Source organism: Hetaerina americana, unplaced genomic scaffold, assembly GCF_022747635.1.
Source record: "Hetaerina americana unplaced genomic scaffold, ioHetAmer1.1.p SCAF_17, whole genome shotgun sequence".
In the NCBI taxonomy this organism is placed as follows: domain Eukaryota; kingdom Metazoa; phylum Arthropoda; class Insecta; order Odonata; family Calopterygidae; genus Hetaerina; species Hetaerina americana.
In genome coordinates this window covers 7,548,129-7,568,228 of record NW_027286730.1, presented here as the reverse complement: position 1 = coordinate 7,568,228, position 20,100 = coordinate 7,548,129, and the positions used below count along the sequence as shown (strand labels likewise).

The following is a 20,100-nucleotide window of genomic DNA, read 5'->3' as shown; positions in this document are numbered from 1 at the left end:
GTACGCTCATCTCCTTGCCTCATATACAAGGCTTAACATACGGTTCATATTAAAATTTTTATCTTTTCACCACAATACTACTTGGTGTCCTCTTCACCGATCATCTTATCTCTGTAAATACCTCTTTCCATCACACAATTCTTCTCTTTTACGTTCTCACTAATATGCGTCTCTCATCTAGACGCTCTCCAATTACATAAACTGCTCTAGCTACTCTAGTTTTTTTCCCTGTATTTTTACAATCATTTCAATTTCCTGATTTTTAATAATCTTATTTCTTGTAGGTAATGGTCGTCCCAGTCCTCATATGTTCCTTAAAAGCACTCTACACTTCACGGGGGGATCGAGATGGTGCGGGGGCTAACGTACTGGCTTCCCACCCTGAGGGCGCGGGTTCAAATCCCGGCGGTGTTGAATATTTTTCAGAGGTATCTCGATCCCTACTTGAGGTGCTTTGTGGAGGGCACTTTGAGTGAGTACGCCGTCCGTCGGATGGGACGTTAAGCCGCGGACCCCTTGGCGCCTTTCGTAAAGAGTAGGCTAATGCCGACGCCGGGTTTCTCTCCACCCTTCATCCTTTCCTGTCCTTCCCCTATGGCGCAAATGACCTTAGCTGTCGGTCGCCTCCCCTCAAAACTACTACTACTACACTTCATTTGAAAGCCTCCACTTTAAAACCTAATTGATTTAATTATCTCACTTAATACCGTAAAAATTTTATAAAGTGCATGCCTATTTTAAAATTTATCAATATTTCTTTCGTTAATGTCTCATCTGAACAGAAGAAAATATAACAATAATTTAACTAGTTTGTTTCCACTTATGATTATTAATTTAATTTTCCTGTCACATTTTGAATTTTTGAGAAGATCGGATTATTTATATCTAACATTATTTTAATGCAAATCTGGTTTAAGATTCTAAATAAAATAGTAAATTTTCAAATAAAAATTCTTTGGAGTAGAATTCAAGTTCTTGAATATGTTTTAAAGGTGGAATAAACTTGGGATATTATACGGAATCAAGGGAGTAAGGAATTATTTCGAATTGATGGTTGGCTTATTGTAATGCTGGATATCAGGTTGTGTTTCACTTAAAGACATAAGGGAATTGTCGCTGCACCGTTTGGTAGGTAGTATATATCCAAAAACTGCAGTAACCAATAGATTACAGGCAATAATATTGGTGAATGAATTTGTCTTAAGTACATTTTTTTGATAGAATTAAGCCACTCTATTCCTTTGAATATAGGCTTATTATTTCCCCGGTAGAGTATTTTAGTGTGTTTATCTTCTCATTTGTGGAAAAAGACACCCATTTTATACTACGTTCGCTTGATAGTCTGTCGTTTAAAAATTCACAACGGACACAACCTGAGAACCACAACATTTATAAGTCTCGTCAAAGAAGAAATAACCAGAAAACACTTTTATTTCCATTTCAACAGGCCTATCCTATTACTGACCCTAGTTAGCTCGCATCTCTTCCTTTTTCCCCACTTTCTTCACTCTACCAATGAAATGTATCAGATAAGCTTCCAAAGTTGATAAAAATCATAAAATTAAATGTACTATACCTGATGTGCAGGAAATGATGTTTGAATATATTTGTAAATATGGGGTCTAAAAGAGATACGGAAAACTTAATAATGTGATCAAGAAAAACTCTCAAGTCATTTTAGATGAATCTTCCCGGTGAATTCTGTCCTTCTCAGTGTTTTAAATAATGGTAGTTGAAAATGTCCTGAAGATATGAAACAAAATATTCAGCCTATAAAATCAAAGTACGGCTCCGTGGAAAATAAGCATTAAGTATTATTACAAATAATTTACTTCGGAAATATATCAAAAGTTATCATATTTAAATGCGTTCATGACGCATTTGAATTAATCAGAAAGTTCTTTATATAAATGTCAATCTATTATGGATATAATATGAAGGTTTAAAATCCTCAAGTGAGTAGAGGTCATCTTGCACTCTTCCTTCTTTTCAGCGTATCAAAGTTATATTATTTATTTTATATATTATTATTTTTTATTTATTTATTTAATTATTTATTTAATTATTTATTTAATTATTTATTTAATTATTTATTTAATTATTTATTTAATTATTTATTTAATTATTTATTTAATTATTTATTTAATTATTTATTTAATTATTTATTTAATTATTTATTTAATTATTTATTTAATTATTTATTTAATTATTTATTTTATTATTTATTTTATTATTTATTTTATTATTTATTTAATTATTTATTTTATTATTTATTTTATTATTTATATTATTATTTATTTTATTATATATTATATTATTTATTTTATTATATATTTTATTATTTATTTTATTATTTATTTTATTATTTATTTTATTATTTATTTTATTATATATTTTATTATTTATTTTATTATAATGCAAAGTTAATATTTTTATAAGGTAAGTTAAATTAAAAAAGCACGATAATATTTTCATTTGATAGAATGTTGAATGATCACAACGTGACCAATCAATACTTTCTTGCCGAGTAAAGATCGTATTACTAAACGTTTTTTAAATTTAAGGATATAAAAAACATCATGATGCCATTTTTATCGCCATCGCTTGATAAGCGATACAATATCCGTGATTGCAAACTTTAAAAAGATAGCAAAGAAAAATGATACCTTGGCGAAAACATATATGAGGTAGCTCCCCAGGTTTACTAGATGCTTCCATGATTTTCATTACAATATTATCCTATTAAGTATCTTTTTAATCCAAATGTGTTAACGATAGGTAAAGAAAATATCTTTGGCATAGATATTACTACCTCTCTTAAATATATCTGATGACTATAAAACCCGAGATAAAACATCTACGTGGATAGTCATCGTTTCTCTTATAGAGGTATCATTTTCTGGTTGTCACGCTCAGGGAAACTACCACACATTCATAGTATGCGTAGCTCAAAAAGATTGTCACGTTTCTTAAAGCGTCATATGGTGAAGACCGCGATAACCGTTTTAAAAGGGTATTCATATACAACCAATAATGTTATTTCAAAACTCAAAGTTGTTGCAATGAAATAAGAACTCTTCTCTCTTCAGATTATTATCTGTCACTAAGCATAAAATTTAAAAAAGATGAATTGCTTTTTGCTACTGACTCTTAATGATCCAAATAGTGGGATGTAAATACATATAGTATAGAATGATTCATTAAGGACTGACCCTTATTTAGGCGATGGTAAAAGCTCCTAAAACTATGATACTATTACTCAATAAATTTGCTACCTCTGGCTGTCGTTATAGAATAAAAATTATGCATAAATTACCTGATGCCTATTTATCTCTTGCAGTAGCAAAAGAGGAGTTATGTATTTTCATCTTTCGTGTCCGTATAAGGTGGATGGATGTTGAGAAAAATATTGCTTTCGAGCATTCTGAGGTGAGGCCTTAACTACAAAATATATCCGTTGTCATGGTGAATACCCTTAATTACTCACAAGGGATCACACCGATTTAAAAGTATAGGTAAACCTTAGAGCCTGCAAGAATAAGCAGGACTTCTTTAACCTTGGGTGAATTGAGAGGGCTAAAACTAGAGTGACCTGTAACCTAGACGTTGCAGAAAATATGAATTGTCTTGAATTTGTATATTTTAAAATAACTGATTATCAACAAATAATGCTTCTTAGTACCTAATAATAAAAATCAATGTAAAGGTTTGTAATTGAAGGTTTGCGCGAACTGTAAAATTGTATTTTTGATCAGTTATTTGACTATTATTTCATATTTTTTCTATGTCTTCGGTTTTTTTCATAGTGATCCAAAGGAAATTATGGAAATAATTTACCTTTTTCCAAAGTAATAAATTGCCTTAAAATATTCAATTAATTCCATCAAAATGTAGTTAGCGCAGAAAAGTCCATTATTTTCAGCCTATTGCAATGAGTTCTTAAATCATAGTACGACTACAGATGCTATCCTAAAAAGGAAGCTCTTTCGCAGATACAGTCGAAAGTTTCTTTATTGAATATATGCCTACACAGCTTCCGACATTGAAAGAAGTATCAGTAGCAATCCAGCACCCCCAATATCTAAGGCGAGGAATACCATTCGCTTGTATAACAAACCGTTTAGAGGTATTCATAGTAATTTTGGTATTTTGAAGAATCATGAATGTACATCTACATACGTGATAACTCTCTGGTGGCCGCAAGTTTATGTGGTGGGCTGTATTATGGAATCAGCCATACATTTAGCATTATTAATTAACACATAACCATGTGTACACTACTGACATATTTTAGGGAACGGAGAGCTTACTATCTGCGGATACTAAGAAAGGTGAGGTTTTACCTTCATAGTAGAGAATTTATTGAAAACCCGACAACAGAAACAAAGGAGTATTCATTGCAGCCAAAAACACCTAAAAAGTTACTCGCAAAAGAAAAGTTACTTTTAAGTATGCTCATTTGGCAGGCCACCCAATTCCATTTCAGGCACAATAAATTACTTATATAACCAAGTATCATATTTTAGCTACTTCAACAACATAAGTCGAATGGTTCAAGTTGGAGGTTATTTAAATTTTTCTTCACAGACTTCAATAACCACAACATTGATACTGCAGTGAGATACTGAGATTCATGCTTGGCAACACTTAATATATTCACCAATCACTCAATACGCCAAAATATGAGAAGACCAACCAGAAGAAACAACATTCTAAAGCTTTATTTCATTAGGTAATCTGTAACGATCCAGCATTTAGACGTAAGCATAGAGAAAAGTATCAAAAAATCCATTGCAACCAAAATACAAGGGTCGAAAAATGAAATGGTAAAACCCAGTAGAAAAATGTACATCTTTTGGAGAAATGGTAAACATAAGGTTGTTTCTGAATAGCTTGCGAAAAATCTCCAGATACTTATTACGAAAACTTACAGAACTACAATTATAACTACATTAAGTATTTTTGCATTTGATTGACAAGGTAAAGAGACATATATTAACAGCAAAAAATACACGAAGGAAAAGAGTGGAAATAGTAAAAACGTGAGGTAAGAACAAACTATAAGGCAACAAAGAAAACTGTATTCTTAATTCAAAAACACACCTAACAAAGACCGAGGAAATTTTGAAATAAGCACTATCACAGTACTTAATCTGACCAGTTGTACGAAATTTTTTCTTAATATGTATTTCTCAAAAAGAAGCTATACTCACTGAACTACTAAATACGTTTAAGTGTCGTCTTATGCTTATGCATTCGTCGTGCTGCCTTCTACGCGAAACTAGAACAATCGGGATGAATATTTTAAGAAACAGTGTGAAACTCAAACTAAAAACTCTGAATTGCTACTGAAGAAATTATTTTAGCTCCAGGTATTACTTAAGTTTTACTCATTAAAATTTATGTTTGTCACTTTACCGGTAAAAACTGTAAAAATATTTGAACTACTGAAAAAACATCAATGCATTTATTAAATAATACAGAATGGTAATGTCCGTTTAATACATAAGAAGAAAATATAACTACGAAAGGCAATATAGCGTGATATATTTTTCAATTTGTAACTTAAGAATTCAATTCATCAAAAAACACCGCGTTCAATCCAAATATAGTTATCCCAAGCAGATTGTGGTTTTGCAGTAAGGTCAAGAGTGTTCTAAGAGGGGAGAAATAATATATGTTAAACTATTAACAACCTTGGGAATAAGGGCATAAAGTCAGGAGATAGAATAGTAATTTTTTTATTGCAGCGAGATTGAGTCTGAAATGTTCCCTCTAATATTCTAATGGAAATTGTCAAAAGCTTTTGGTGATTATAAAACAAAATTGGAATAAAATAAATCAATGAAATATGAAGGTTTTTCGATAGGATATCTGATAAATTTTATTACGAGTCTGGGTGTTCAAAATGGGGAATAAATACTCAAAATATAAAGGGTAAAACGTCAACCTGGCTGAGATCCAAAGTGTTCAGCGACCATGCTTGCATTTATTAGCGAATTATTTCGTCTAAGTAGTTTATTTTGGTGAAAGAAATTATCATTAAAGGAAAATTCAGTCCATTATATATTAAATAATATTGACCGAAGTTACTTTTTCTCGCCTTCATTTATGTGAATTCATAAGTAATAATGCATGCAATGAATGCCATGAAAGTAAAAGCAGAAATCAAATGAAACATTTATTTCCAATAAAGAAGTATTTTACAGCCATCCAGCAGATCACAAAAGCAATAAAAGGTGAAAGATCAATAAGGTGGCTAAATTTAAAGCAAGGTAGCGAATAAATTTAAAGCAAAGGTAAATCCATAATATTTTATGACATTTACGTACAGATACCTTGACCCAAGGATACAAATCCACGAAGAGAACTTTAAAAATTAGAAATAGAGAAAATTAGATTAAAAATATCCCATCGTTGACAAAAACAAACCTGGCCAGTGTCGCCCGACAGTTGCATTACCGGCTAACGCCCCAGAGCTAATCCGTCGTAATGAAAGTGCCACTTGATAAGAAAGAGCGAGAGGAAGGCGTGGGGCACTGAATCTGGGCTAATAAGTTTGGGACTCGAGATGGCTGGGATGGTTGCTCGGCGAGCGCCAACGCGGAAATTGGGTTAGCCAGCGGGCAAATTCGAGGTACCCCTAGGGAGGACGAAGTATCTGAAAAAGGAAAACCATACTCATCTCGTGCAACCTTTAATTTTGGAAGAATATAATTAAAACCCAAGCGTTTCTCTGCAATTACTCGGCGTTATTTCAGACCCGGGCGTTATTTCATCCCCAAGCGATCATATGTGGTGGTTCTATATATCATTATTTGAGTTGAAAATTTGAGTTAATCTCGAAAGGAAGGCATCCTTACAAAATGGGACGCTCAATTTTGTACGGATCGTTTGCTTGATCATGTAGAATTCCTTCAAATGATGTCAAAATATTGTTTTCAACTGCCTACGGTAAGGAAAGCAAAAGGAAGAATTTAAATAAAAATATTGCTTTAACTCTTTAAATATGGCAAAACAAATGTGTTCTGCTTTGGCTCTTTTTGTAAATTGGATGCAAAAAAGCGACTCAACCAATTATGTGGTTGAGATTTTCGAGAAAAATCAGAATGCCTAGCAATGGCAAATAAATAGTTTCTGCAGATCGTGCATACTTATTACTATCACAAATGTCCTCCATAAATTTTTAAGTTTTCGAAAGGTGGAAAAACACATGCCTAAGGAGATCTACCCAGAAGAATACTTAAGGCCCTATGAGATACGCACAATTACCATATTACAACTAAAATTAAAATAATATCATGATTGTGAACTAATGTGCAATCCAATTCTTCTGTGTAATATGTCGTACGATTAAGGTGATAAAAAATTAATATATAAAAGAAAAAAATCAAGAGTCCTGGTCACACATGTTACCTTAAGCTCTTAGATTCATCTTAAACACATCTTAGAAACATCTTGAATTTTCTTCGTGGTGTTTACAAAATTTTTAATACAATGCTAACTGTTGGGCACTGTCCGAGCAGGGGCCTTCCTAGTGAACTTTCTGTTATGTATGTCATTGAAATAACCTGAAAAACGTTAACACTCACTTCCCTTAGGATGTAATATAAAGGCTTTGTATATCAGATCTTCGGCTACATTTGGTTGTAATTCCATTTCTTATGACGATAATCAGACTTGGTGGAAATTCCAAACAAATAAATTGGGAAAAAAATATTATTACAACAATTTTGATTTCTTCAAGTGCATGACATATGGCGTTATTATAAAACACTATATCTGTCCCGAGTTCCCAAAAGAGATATGAACAAGAAGGTAATTGAAGTTCCGGAAATCCTCGCTGAAGAGCAACGGAAGGGTATGGCAGCCCAAAGATATCCCATGTGATAGAAAAATCTTAAGTGACTCCGGCAACGAGGGTTCTATGCACTCGGAGAGGGAGACAGACAAAGCAATTTCAACCGAAGGGACTCACCAGATAGCACGAGAAATTGAGGCGTACCAATTTATCGGGGCAAGATCTGGAAAACGGTAAAATGATCATCAAATACTTCCGAAACTGACTGGGAGAGAAACATTCGGAGAGTAGGACAAGATGAAGCACCGTGAGGAGATAATGTAGAGACATTACACCCTCCAATTTCACAACTCGTCTTTTCGTCACAGTCATAATTAACGCATACAAATGTACAATATCATTTGGCTATTTATTCAATTTTGATTCATCACAGAAAAACATTCGGTAAAAGCATAGTTTTCCAAATATTCCTAAAATACAGCTATGCTATTACCATAAATTAACTTAAATTACGACTACCTCTTTGCAATTGCGTCATTCTCCTCCAATTTTACCTGAAACGAAACATAGATGGCGAACTGAACTTGTATTAAAGCAGTATCATTTCAAGAATAATAAAAGGGTAATTTCCTTCTCCTTGGCCATTGCTAATCTGCTTACTTAAGTCCAAAATATTGAATCCAAATAGAATCCGTTAATATACAGTCATACAAAAAAGGTAGTAGGATAACACTCCGATTATTAGAAAGCAAATGGCATTGAAAGACCTCAAATGATTATTCTAAAAACAAAACGCATAGATTCCGAGTTCTACCTCACATTTTACAATGACGTTTCACGTTTAACTGGTAAATTTAACATTAAGGAATTTTATACATTACTGAACGTAACAATCTTCCATAATGCACAAAGAAAAAGTAATGGGCACTTAAAGTGATGACTCTTTGGCTTGTGAGACCTCGACCGCGGAAATAGTACGTAGTTTCTGGGAATGTATTGATGCGCTAGGAAGGCAGAGAAGGTGGGGGGAGTTAGAGAGTTAAAGTGGGGAACGGGGAGCGAGCGACTTCAATTTTCTCCGTCTCACCAGAGAGAGAATAAGGCATTCTTCCCATTCTACAACTCCACTCTCCGGCCTGGCGGTTTCCCTCGAGACAGCTGCTTCCTCCTCCAAACGGCAATTCTCCTCATAACTTTCTCATATCTGAAGAAGGCCGAGAAGTCTTTCCTCCACACCCGGCCAAACCCGATAACCGCGCCACCTCCTGCATTCTCCCGCGGCTCAAACCCCCATTGAGTTCGGCCAATTCGACTCGCGGATATCAGGTTTCCCATCCGCTTCCATCCTTCCTCATAACCTCCGTCCCCAGTGGATCCCGAGCTCACGTCGCTTCGTCTGCGTGGATGCATTCCGTTTAGAATCCACCTTCGTGTAAAACGCATGCTACCCTCGGACCTAAGGACACCTTGGGTCTTCTCTTGGGCGACTTCTGTGTACCGGGAAATAAAAGGGAACATCTTTCATACTGAAAACCATGCATCGTATCACCACATTGCAGCTGTAAGCAAATAAGAGCATAGGATGGGAATTCAGAAAGCAATGCCAAATATTCGTAATAGAATTGCCTATTACTCTTTTTTCAAGAGGAAAGGAAAAACCCAAAAGGGCAACACTTAGGATTTGTCCATAGCCGATAACGATGAGTCGTATTTATATAAGAATACGGATTTGTAAAACAAAAAACCAATGTACAGAGTGCGTTCGAAAAGTAATGCAATGAAATTTCCCGTTCCGCTCCTATTAATCGTAGTGGGATTAAACTAATTAAAGTAGGTGAAAAGGGACGCTAAGCTTTACCGCGAAACTGGTCTCAGTGCTCTCCAAGCTGTGGAAGTGGCAGGTCGTCAGTTATTGTAAACCTCTGCGCGCCGACCGTGTCACGAAAGATCAACCGAGTGGAAATTTTAAGTGAACTTTTGCAAGGTATTGAAAATTAACCGTATTTGTGCAACGTCATCACTGGTGATGAAACCCAATTTTTTTAATACGATTCAGAAACAACACGCCAAAGCTCTGAGGTACACCGGCCAGTCCCACAAGCCCAAAATGGCAAGAATGAGCAAATAAAGAGCGAAAACAATGCTCATTGTCTTTTTCGAAGGGAAAGAAGTGGTCCACAAGGAGTTTGTTTCTCAAGGACAGATACTTAACGCTGCCTTCTACGTGGATGAGCTGGAAAGACTCCGAAAAAGGGTCATCAGGACGAGAAAAGACATCTCCGCTACCTGGCAACTGCATCAAGACAACTCGCCTTGCCCCAGCGCTCTACGAGTTCGCGAGTTCCTGGCTAAACATCAGGTGCCAACGCTACCCCACCCCCTCTGTAGTCCTTACGTCGCCCCAGAAGACTTCTTTTTGTTCCCTCGGAGCAAGGCAGCCCTGAATGGCACCCATTTTTCATCCATAGAAGAGATCCAATCATCTGTGACGAAGAGATCCAATCATCTGTGACGAAGACCTTGCCAGGGCGCGTACCGGTCGTGGCAGAGTCGCTGGTAAAAATGTGTACAGGCCAAGGGAAATTGCTTGGAATAATTTTATATACCTTGCAACTCCGTTTACTAAATTACTTATAAAAAAAATAATGCTATTACTTTCGGAACGCACCCATATGTATATATAGTAGTAGTATTTAGGGGAGGCGACCGACAGCTGAGGTCATTTGCGCCATTAGGGATGGACAGGAAAGGATGAATGGTGGAGAGAAACCCGGCGTCGGCATTAGCCTACTCTTTACGAAAGGCGCCCAGGGGTCCACAGCTTAACGTCCCATCCGACGGACGGCGTACTCACTCAAAGTGCCCTCCACATCGCACCTCAAGTAGGTACCGAGATACCTCTGAAAAATATTCAACACTGTCGGGATTTGAACCCGGGCCCTCTGGGTGGGAAGCCAGTACGTTCTAGGTGGGAAGCCTATTGGTTTAAAATTCTACCATGTAAGTTTTCATAATCTCCTCATATACAATGTAAAAGTTAAATAGCAAAGCGGTCGTAACATAATATTTGTTAAATGTTATTAAGAGCCTCTCTTTCAACAAAATGTTCAGAACTGTTACTAGATGACGTTAGTACTCTACTAATTACGTTCTTTAAGGTTGTTACCCATAGCCTAAACAACCGTTTCTTTCGTCTGAACAAAATATGAAATTTAAAATAATGGAATAGGACGTTCGCTGAAAACTAAATAAATCCTTCCATTTTCGATAAAATGCCGATTAAAATATATAAGTAACTTCGCACCAAATGTTGCATGTTGAGATCATATTAAAGGAGTCCCTAACAGATCAAATACTTAGAAATAATTGGAAAATAAAAGTAGTAAATTTGAACATTACATTAAAAATCATCGATAGGGAGCCCAAATATATCGGAATAGAAATGAAGGCTCAATTATATAGTTAGACGCTACCATTTCTCACTACCTCCCTTAGGTGAGACGCAGACTGGTAATGTATGGACAAGATGTTGATAACCTAGGAGCCTTTAGTCGAGTTTGAGGATAGTTAGACGGCATTGCTATTTTGAACGTAATAGCATGTCCAGATTTATTTACATCAATATGTACACAGTACTCCGCAGGCCGCCGCAAAAGCGCGTGGTAGGGTAATTACGTAAAAGCGTATATATTAAGCAACTAAGGTCACAATCGCTCATAGGACGAAGGTTTGCCTGCAGAATAAATCTCATGCACGCTTTTAAACCGGGTCTCTACGGTGATGGTGTTGAAAATATAGTGCTAGCCTCATAATATTTCGACAGGAGAGATCATGACACTAATTTTTACAGCCTAAGTGTATAAGCATTAGTTTCATGTGACAGATTAAGTATGAAACCGGTAGTTTCTGCAAATCAAAAGAAGTCAAAATTATTGCAAACGACCGTTGTATGTGAAGATATTTTTTATGCAAAGTAACATATATTTTTGTCATTATTTTACATAACCATAATTAGTAGATCTTCTTATTACTAGTGGTTCCCCTTGTATTTGTAGAGAATCAATTTTCAGTCAGATACCGTAGTGCATTCATCTGTAGTTACATGATCTTCATTATTTGAAATAATTTTCATTTTTAGTTTTAACAAGCCTTTAAGGCAGCTTTGCTTGCAATATGTACACCTAGAGTGTAATCACTCTCTGTCACACACCATTAGCAGTGGCTTTCATGAGTCCCATGTCGAAAGACTCCATATTGACGGAAACTTCCGACATGGGTATGTAGAAAAAAAGACGGAAAACTATGAGATTAATATTCTTTTTTAAAGTGGTACACCTATGGAAATAATATTTAAAATTCCTATTGAATAACACGCGATAGTAAAAGTTGCGTTTAACCATGTGCTAATTATTTAGTCATTTCCAATAGGAAAATCAGCAGTTAGTATTTTTATTTTTGAAACTTTTGACCCCGACAATGCTTAATATAGTACTTTTATAACATACAATAGATTGCTTTTATATTCATGAAATTTTATAAGTCTACTAGTGCAATATTTAGCCCTAGCAACTTTTTCAATTCATTTATTACTACATGTATGATTTTATACCATATCACCTGAAACATTGACTGGTGAAATATATCAAACCAAATTAATAGCTAATATGATATTCTGTCCGATAAACCATTATTCCATTTCTCCTAAGATATGCAGTTTCATAAAGAGACGTCTCGGAACTGCTGATAACGAGGATATCCATTGCATCGATTATTACTTCGTCGTTCATTACTTCGCCGAACAAGGAAGTCATGGGATGGTTTGAGTGGATATTGGAGACATGATTAATGTATGAGCTTGTCTCTGAGCATTGAACAGGCGAGTGCAAAACGCGTGTTGAACCCAAAGCTCCTCTGCTCTCTGTCCCTCTCCCTCTTTTATCAATCGCTCCCTGATGACCTCCTCCTTCGCTATCCCTGAATTAACAATTAATCGAAATACTACCTTGATCAAAAAGTTCCCGGAATAACCACCGTGTGGCGCTCCCATCGTTCCGATTTGAGTTATGTTTTTTTTGTTAAATTGGTACATCTGTTGTTGATATTCCCTTTAAATCTTAGTGTCATAACTTGACATTTGCAAAAGTTACGTAGCCAAGAGTACATCTATCTCTGTGTGTGTTGGCGATTTTTTACAATTTCAGAAATGGAATTAAATTTGCAACAACGAACTTGTATTAAATTTTGCGTAAAAAACGGATTTAGTGGCGCACGGACGTTGGAAATGTTGGAAAAGTGTTTCGGCAACGATTCTCTAAAAAAAACGGTCGTTTACCAGTGGCACGAGCGGTTCAGAAGTGGTCGTGAGTCAATCGAAGATGATGAACGCAGTGGCAGACCATCGACATCGAAAGTCGGTGAAAAAATTGATAAAGTAAAAGAAATGTTGGTCAATAACCGCAAATTAACCATCAGAGAAATAGCGGAGGACTTGAACATTGCCTATGGATCCGCCCAAGACATTGTGGTTAATGATTTGGGTTTCCGTCGTGTAGCAGCAAAGTTGGTGCCAAAAGACCCCAATTTCATGCAAAAAAGAGACCGTGTTGACGTCGCAAAAGACATGATTTGCGAGGCTGAATCCGATCCCACATTCATCAAAAGGATCATTACTGGAGACGAGACGTGGGTTTATGAGTACGACACGCAATCCAGACATCAGGCAAGTGAATGGCGTTCACCAAATGAGCCGAGACCAAAAAAACCACGTCGTTTTCAGTCAAAAAAGAAGGCAATGCTGACGGTTTTCATGGATTACAACGGTGTAGTGCATCATGAATTTTTGCCAGAAGGCCAGACAGTAAACAAAGAGTATTATTTGGGCGTTATGAGACGTTTGCGTGAAGCAGTCCGCCGAAAGAGACCAGAAATGTGGGCAGAAAACTCGTGGATTTTGCACCACGATAACGCACCGTCGCACAGTGCTATCATTATTCGTAATTTTTTGACGAAAAATGCAACAAATACCATCCAACAGCCACCGAATTCACCTGATTTGGCTCCCTGTGACTTCTTTCTGTTCAATCGAGTTAAAAAACCATTACGGGGAACGCGTTTTAGCAGCCGAGAGGAAGTAATGGAAAAATCGCAGGAAGCACTGATGGACATACCGAAAACCGACCGTAACTTTTGCAAATGTCAAGTTATGACACTAAGATTTAAAGGGAATATCAACAACAGATGTACCAATTTAACAAAAAAAACAGAACTCAAATCGGAATGATGGGAGCGCCACACGGTGGTTATTCGGGGAATTTTTGATCAAGGTAGTATGTACTGTAAAAAGGGGGAAGTTTGAGGAGTTGTTCGATGACAATACAATACTTTGCCCTCTACCCCCGCAGACGCTTGTATCGAAAGCTTCTCAAAAAAGAATTACTAGGCCTGAAATTGAGCAAGAGTCTAATTGCTACCTATTTGACGACCAAAATGTTTTTGGTGCCTCAAAATGATCAGCCTATTCATCCATCAATCCGGCTTTTGCTATTAAACATTCATGTAAGTGATATATAATCAGAATTTTACCCTAGTAAAGGTCTATAAAATCAAACTAACGATAAAATTTGTTAAAAAGGTACCGTTGATGCATTTCTCAGACTTTTAAATCTATCTCGAATACCTTATTTTAGATTAAACATCCAAAAACAATGCGATAGCTATTTATGACGGATAAATTTCAGCATTCCATCGGCCTACTGCATTTTACTTAGTAGCACTAGTAAGTCAAAATATCCGAGGCATCGTATACAAGGAATCATTTAGATTCTGGAGTAATGTGAGTACTATTACCCACTAGATTGTGAGTACTATTACCTTTATTTAACAATTTATAAGTTGTATTTAATTCATCTAGCTTGCCAAGATGCATTTTTGGTAAAATAGACTCAGCCGTGAACTCAGGAACTTGGTCCTTCTTAAATTGATTTGCAAAATATCTAAGATACTACAATAGTTCTGAGAAGAACAATATAATGCCTTCAAGTATGGCATGAGTTAAAAAATTAATTACAGATTTTTGATAATCAGTCCTGGGAAAAGGATAAAATTGACATTTATCAATTTTTTGATTTTCCCGATTTTAATTCAAGCGCGGCATATAACTCTAAAAATAAATTATTAAATCCAATATCATTCATTATTTTACAGCTGATTTAGACGGAGAAATATGTCAGCAGTATATTCCCTCATTCTTAGAACTATTTTCATTAATTGCAAGACGATTATTTATATTAAGATCTAATTTCTCAGTAAGGTCTTTACCAATAATGTCATTGCTAACTTAATAGTTTTAAACTAAGGGAAGGACTATATTCAAATTATGCATTAAAGTAGAGAAGCCTTAAATAATATTAGAAAAAACTGTAATGCATCACAAATAAATTCTAATACTCGTAATAGATCGTAAATCTACTCCTTATGTTAGCCATTGCATTTTGAACAATTATCTGGTGGGCATAAAAAGCCATATTTTGATCAATTATTAAATTTGAAATGAATATCACAAGTCTACAAATCCAATTCATAGGAATCACTAGAACTGACAAAACAAGATGTCCTATGATGGGAATTTACTGATCCCTAAATTTTAAACCCTGACCCAGTTTTAGTTCACAATGCCCAAGGGATCGGTACAATTCATAGCCCTTTCGACGGTTGAACTCCAAATTACCGGGTCCGCAAAGATTGCAGTCCTTCACAATGCATGGGCGCCGCAGGAACTGTTGGGGAAGGGCTAAGACGGCATGAGGATGAGGAGGGATGGTAGGAGAGGGAGGACACGGGTGGGCACGAAGGGAATGAAGCGTAGGTTGTGTTGTTGGACCGGGACGGCGCTAAAACTCGAGTCCGAAATGAGTCCCTAAATGGGTTGGTAACGTCCCTCAAAACGGCTCGGTTTGATCAGGCCGGTCATTTCAGAAAGGAATGGGGAAATAGAAAGGCAGGGAGGGGAGAGCAGGGAGAGAGGGAGGAAGGGACCTGGAAGAGGTGTCTGAATAAAGGGGGGAGTAGAGGGGGTAGGGCCGGGAGACTCCCTCCTCTCACCCACTGACAGCGACTCCGACTCGATTGTTATTGGTAGGTGGGTCCCCCGTGGGGAACTCGTGAAAGTTCGAAACGTCTCCGCTGCAGTTGGCTTATCGAACAGAATGGCGAAGACGTGAGGGGAGAGTGTGAGCGCCCCGCCCTCCCGCCGCGCCCCTATTAACCACGGCGGCTGAAAAAAACGTCTAAATTGAACGCTCACGATCTGCTCCCGAACCCTCTTAGACTCCCGGACGAACTTCACGGCACTAAAAAAATCGCTCGTTCATGGAACACACGTGAGGCCATTGGAACGGGAAATGTGGAAATACATAATCTCGTCAGATGCAATCAAATGGAGGTCGGTGCCTGTACTTTCATTATATGAAAAACCCATGAAAGCTCTAGAGGACGATAAATAAAATTGATAAAAAACGGATGGTTTTTTAGTGCATTTCGCCATAACCTTACATTGTTATAACACAAACAGTTTTGAGAGATTGTTATACTTTTTCAGAGCTAGGGAATAACTTTTTTATGCAATGGCATCCACAGTCAAGGACAGTATAGATCGAAAAAATGGAAATAATCCGACTTTCACGAAATTGAAGTGTCATGGGAAAATATGAGATACGTGGTACCTGGAAATAACATATGCCTCGTAAATTTATCTTATATACATGAGCACGAATAAAAATAAAGCATTCCCGCATAAATTTTATAATAAAGTGTTAGAGTTTCTCGACTTGACCCGGGCGCAACTCCGATTAAGCTTAATCTTGTATTTGTGTATAGCATCGTATGGTAGATGGTACTAACATTTTTCATTACATAATTTACACGTATAGCTGTGTACCAGTCGTTTACCGGTTTCACTATAAATTAAAATTTGTTCCGTAAAAGAAAATATATTTCTGTTTCATATATTTCATTAAAAAATGGCAATTCGGTCTTTTCACTGTGGAGAACTTGTGGTGACCTCAAAATATAGAGCTTTGGAGTGATTTTCAAGAATTTTCTTGATGATGAGGGGCCGTTAATATAAAATCAAAAAATCGCAGATAAAACTTAAAAATTAAATCATAGTTTTTTTTAAACTTAAAATACTTCCTTACACATTTCACAGCAATTTCATGGTTAAAAAATGTCTAATAATTATGTATAATTAATGTACAAGGATAAATGAATGAAAGCAAAAAATAGATTCAATTGTAATATATTAATGGAGTATTTAAATTATATGCGAATGATAAATAATATAAAAAATGATAAAAATAAATAAATAATATGCGAATCAAATATTTTAGTACACATTAAATTCATGAATGCAGGGGGTGATTAACAGCTCCTTTATTTTTCTTGGTATATCTTTTTTAGATCGTTACTACCAAGATAGTCAGTGGCGTCTTCCCTGCATAGAGTCGAGTCCTTGTGCTTCAGTGGTTTAAAGCCCCGCTTTAATATAAGCCAATAAACATGGTGAATTCTAAGTCAAGTAGTCAAAGATATATAACATTTTAGTTATCTGAAAAATAATTGCAAACAAGTAAATCTTCTATCTTATATTGGGAATACGAAACGCGTAAATGCGACTCGTACGGAGGTTTCCGGATATTCCCACGTTTTCCACGGTTTCCTCAGCCCCTGGTGGCTTCACGTGACGACCAAGTTCTATTAATTCTTTTTCTCTCCATAGTTACGCCAACATAAACAGCTGAAACTAACTGTTATATACCACGTTCAATAGATAATTTTACAGCCTAAAAGGCTATTCTAATAACCAGTAGTGATTTTTCCGAAATTAAACCACGCAAGTTTTTGACTCGGGAATTGGAAAAGATATTTGCCAAGTTAGGTATACGCCTGTCAAAACATGGAGTCTATAAGGAACATACATTCACATGCAGAAATATTAGTCGACTTTTATATTCATAGAAGATGTATAAAGGAGAGAATATATATGACCAGCACATCATCGTTACTGGGAAGGGATTCTTTCTTTTCTACCTAATTAATAAGGATAGATTGCATTACAATGGCGTCGTTTATGGTGAGCTCCTTTGGTGTAATTAAATTTCACAATGCTGATTCTTTAAATATAAACACTAGTCCCTCACCCAAATATTGCCATAAGAGGGTGTAAGCCATATACCAAAAGGACGGATCAATTTCATTTTCAAATGAAATTAGAGGCAAAACATCGACTAATGAAGCCAACTTGAAGATAATAAATTGATGCGTGAGTTCTTGAATCACGTTAATTCATGATTCAGCAAAAACGCAAGATTTTCAGTTAACTACTTGTGTGTGTTAAAAGGATATCGCCTAGATACTTGGAGGTACTTGGTGAACATTTAATATTTCTAGTAAGTTGTCCCATACGGCTAACAGGTCACCAAAAGTATTTGAACCCAACGCCAATCAAAATGACCTTGTGCCAGTTTGCGTTTCTTCCATTTTCCTACACCCAGAATCTAACAATCTTGTTTTAGCGAGAGAAGGAAGTTAGATGAGCCTGGCGTTTAAACACCTCGTAGCTGGAAACGTAAAAAGAGGGAAGTAAAAGCAAGACCTCTTACCTTGGGCAGGGGCGTACACGTTGAGGTAAAGGCAGTCCTCGCTCTGCCTCCGGAGGTGTGGTAGTAACCTCTTGAGCGACTCAAGGCGACCCCGAGGCATCCTCCGGAGAGCCTCAGCCTCCGCCGCCGCCGACGCCGCCGGGCTTGAGGCCTCGAGAGCACGGGACACTGCGAGCACTTCGTCCGGGAAGTGCTGGGGGCAAACTGGGGAGAGTCTGTCCGCGGGACGGAGTCCGTCCCATGGGACAGGGGTTCGAGTGGGGCCGAACCGATTAGAGCGAACGGGAGGAGTGGCGTAGGGGATGCCGAGGAACACGTCGACGGGCTTCCGATGTCGAGTGCCACCTTCGGAGTCTTGCGTGGCAGGCGACGTGGATGCTGGTATTGCGCCGTGGGGCCCCGAGGCGTGCGAGACGAAGCCCTGTGCGGGGAAGAGACCCGGAGGTGATTTACCGCAAATTTTTTGAGTCATAAGGATTATATCTTCGTAAAATTTCTCTTTGAAAGACATATTTTGACTAAAATTGAGACATTTCACATGACTAATGGCAAATACGGATACAAATCGGGCAGGAATTTACCGAACAGTTACTTGTCAAACGTATATTTCCGAAATGTATTTTTAGCATAGCATCCAGCTAAGGCTAACTAGGTTTAATCTCCTTAGATAAAGGCATATATTGTCATTAAAGGTATTTTCATAAAATAACCAAATATTGAAATAAATATAGTATATGAGTTTCATCACACATAATGAAATAATTACTTTCATATTTTCGTAAAATTTTATATTCAAGAAAACAAATATATGCATCAATTAAGAGGGTTGAAAGGAAATCAATACCACATAAAATGAATACACATTTAAGGATATAAAAAACCAAAAATATCATTTTACCGGTAAAAACAACTTAAAAAGTTAAAAACCCAGAGGAAGGCTTTTCAAGGAGCAAATCGAGCGAATTAGCTGAGAAGCGTAAGGTTATTCATTACAATTTATTCAGTGAATATATCTAGTCACTCTTGACATTTTACTAAATCGCGTAGAGTAGTAGCTGGAAGAGTAAACAAGCGGATTAAAGCAAAGTATACGCCTATGTTTTTATGGGGATATAATAAAAAAAATGAAAATCTCTTTGAGTGGAGCAATGTGAAAATGTATTTAGACAACACTACGTTTTTTAAATCATAAATTTTCGCAATGATTGATATAGATATTGAAACATCTGCTTTATCCACAATATATTATATATTCCAAACCTAGACTTCCACTCGTCGTGGTCATCAGAGCCTTGTTATGACCTGATGATGAAAATGTTATTTGCTCCAGAATAAGACATTTTTTCGTGGAAAAACCCTGTTTCAGTATCATTATTCCGTGCAGGTCAAGTTATTTCCCACAATTACCGCCAAGATAATCCCCGTAATTACAATTTGGTTAATAATGCGAGATGGTTAAGGTAAATCATGCGAAAAGATTCTGGTTTTTCCTTGCTTTGCATTAAATCTCCGAAGTTTATAATAGACATTACCATGTTCTTTAGTTTTTGATATACAATTACTTTAAATTTACTAGGCGAAGGGAAATGTTAGGTGCTACGTATAGGAGTAGCATTAAATAGTAGCCCCCGCTGGGGAAAT

At 36.5% G+C, this 20,100-nt stretch overlaps 1 protein-coding gene across 1 annotated transcript in view; it reads right to left on the bottom strand.

The window, feature by feature from the left end:
- The window catches only part of LOC139687159 (neuroligin 4-like), a 409,782-nt gene that overhangs the window by 386,911 nt on the left and 2,771 nt on the right, over positions 1-20,100 (bottom strand). The window contains exon 2 of the mRNA XM_071584292.1: positions 18,460-18,880. Coding sequence (XP_071440393.1) covers positions 18,460-18,880 — 421 coding nt within the window. The remainder of the gene's footprint in view (positions 1-18,459; positions 18,881-20,100) is intronic.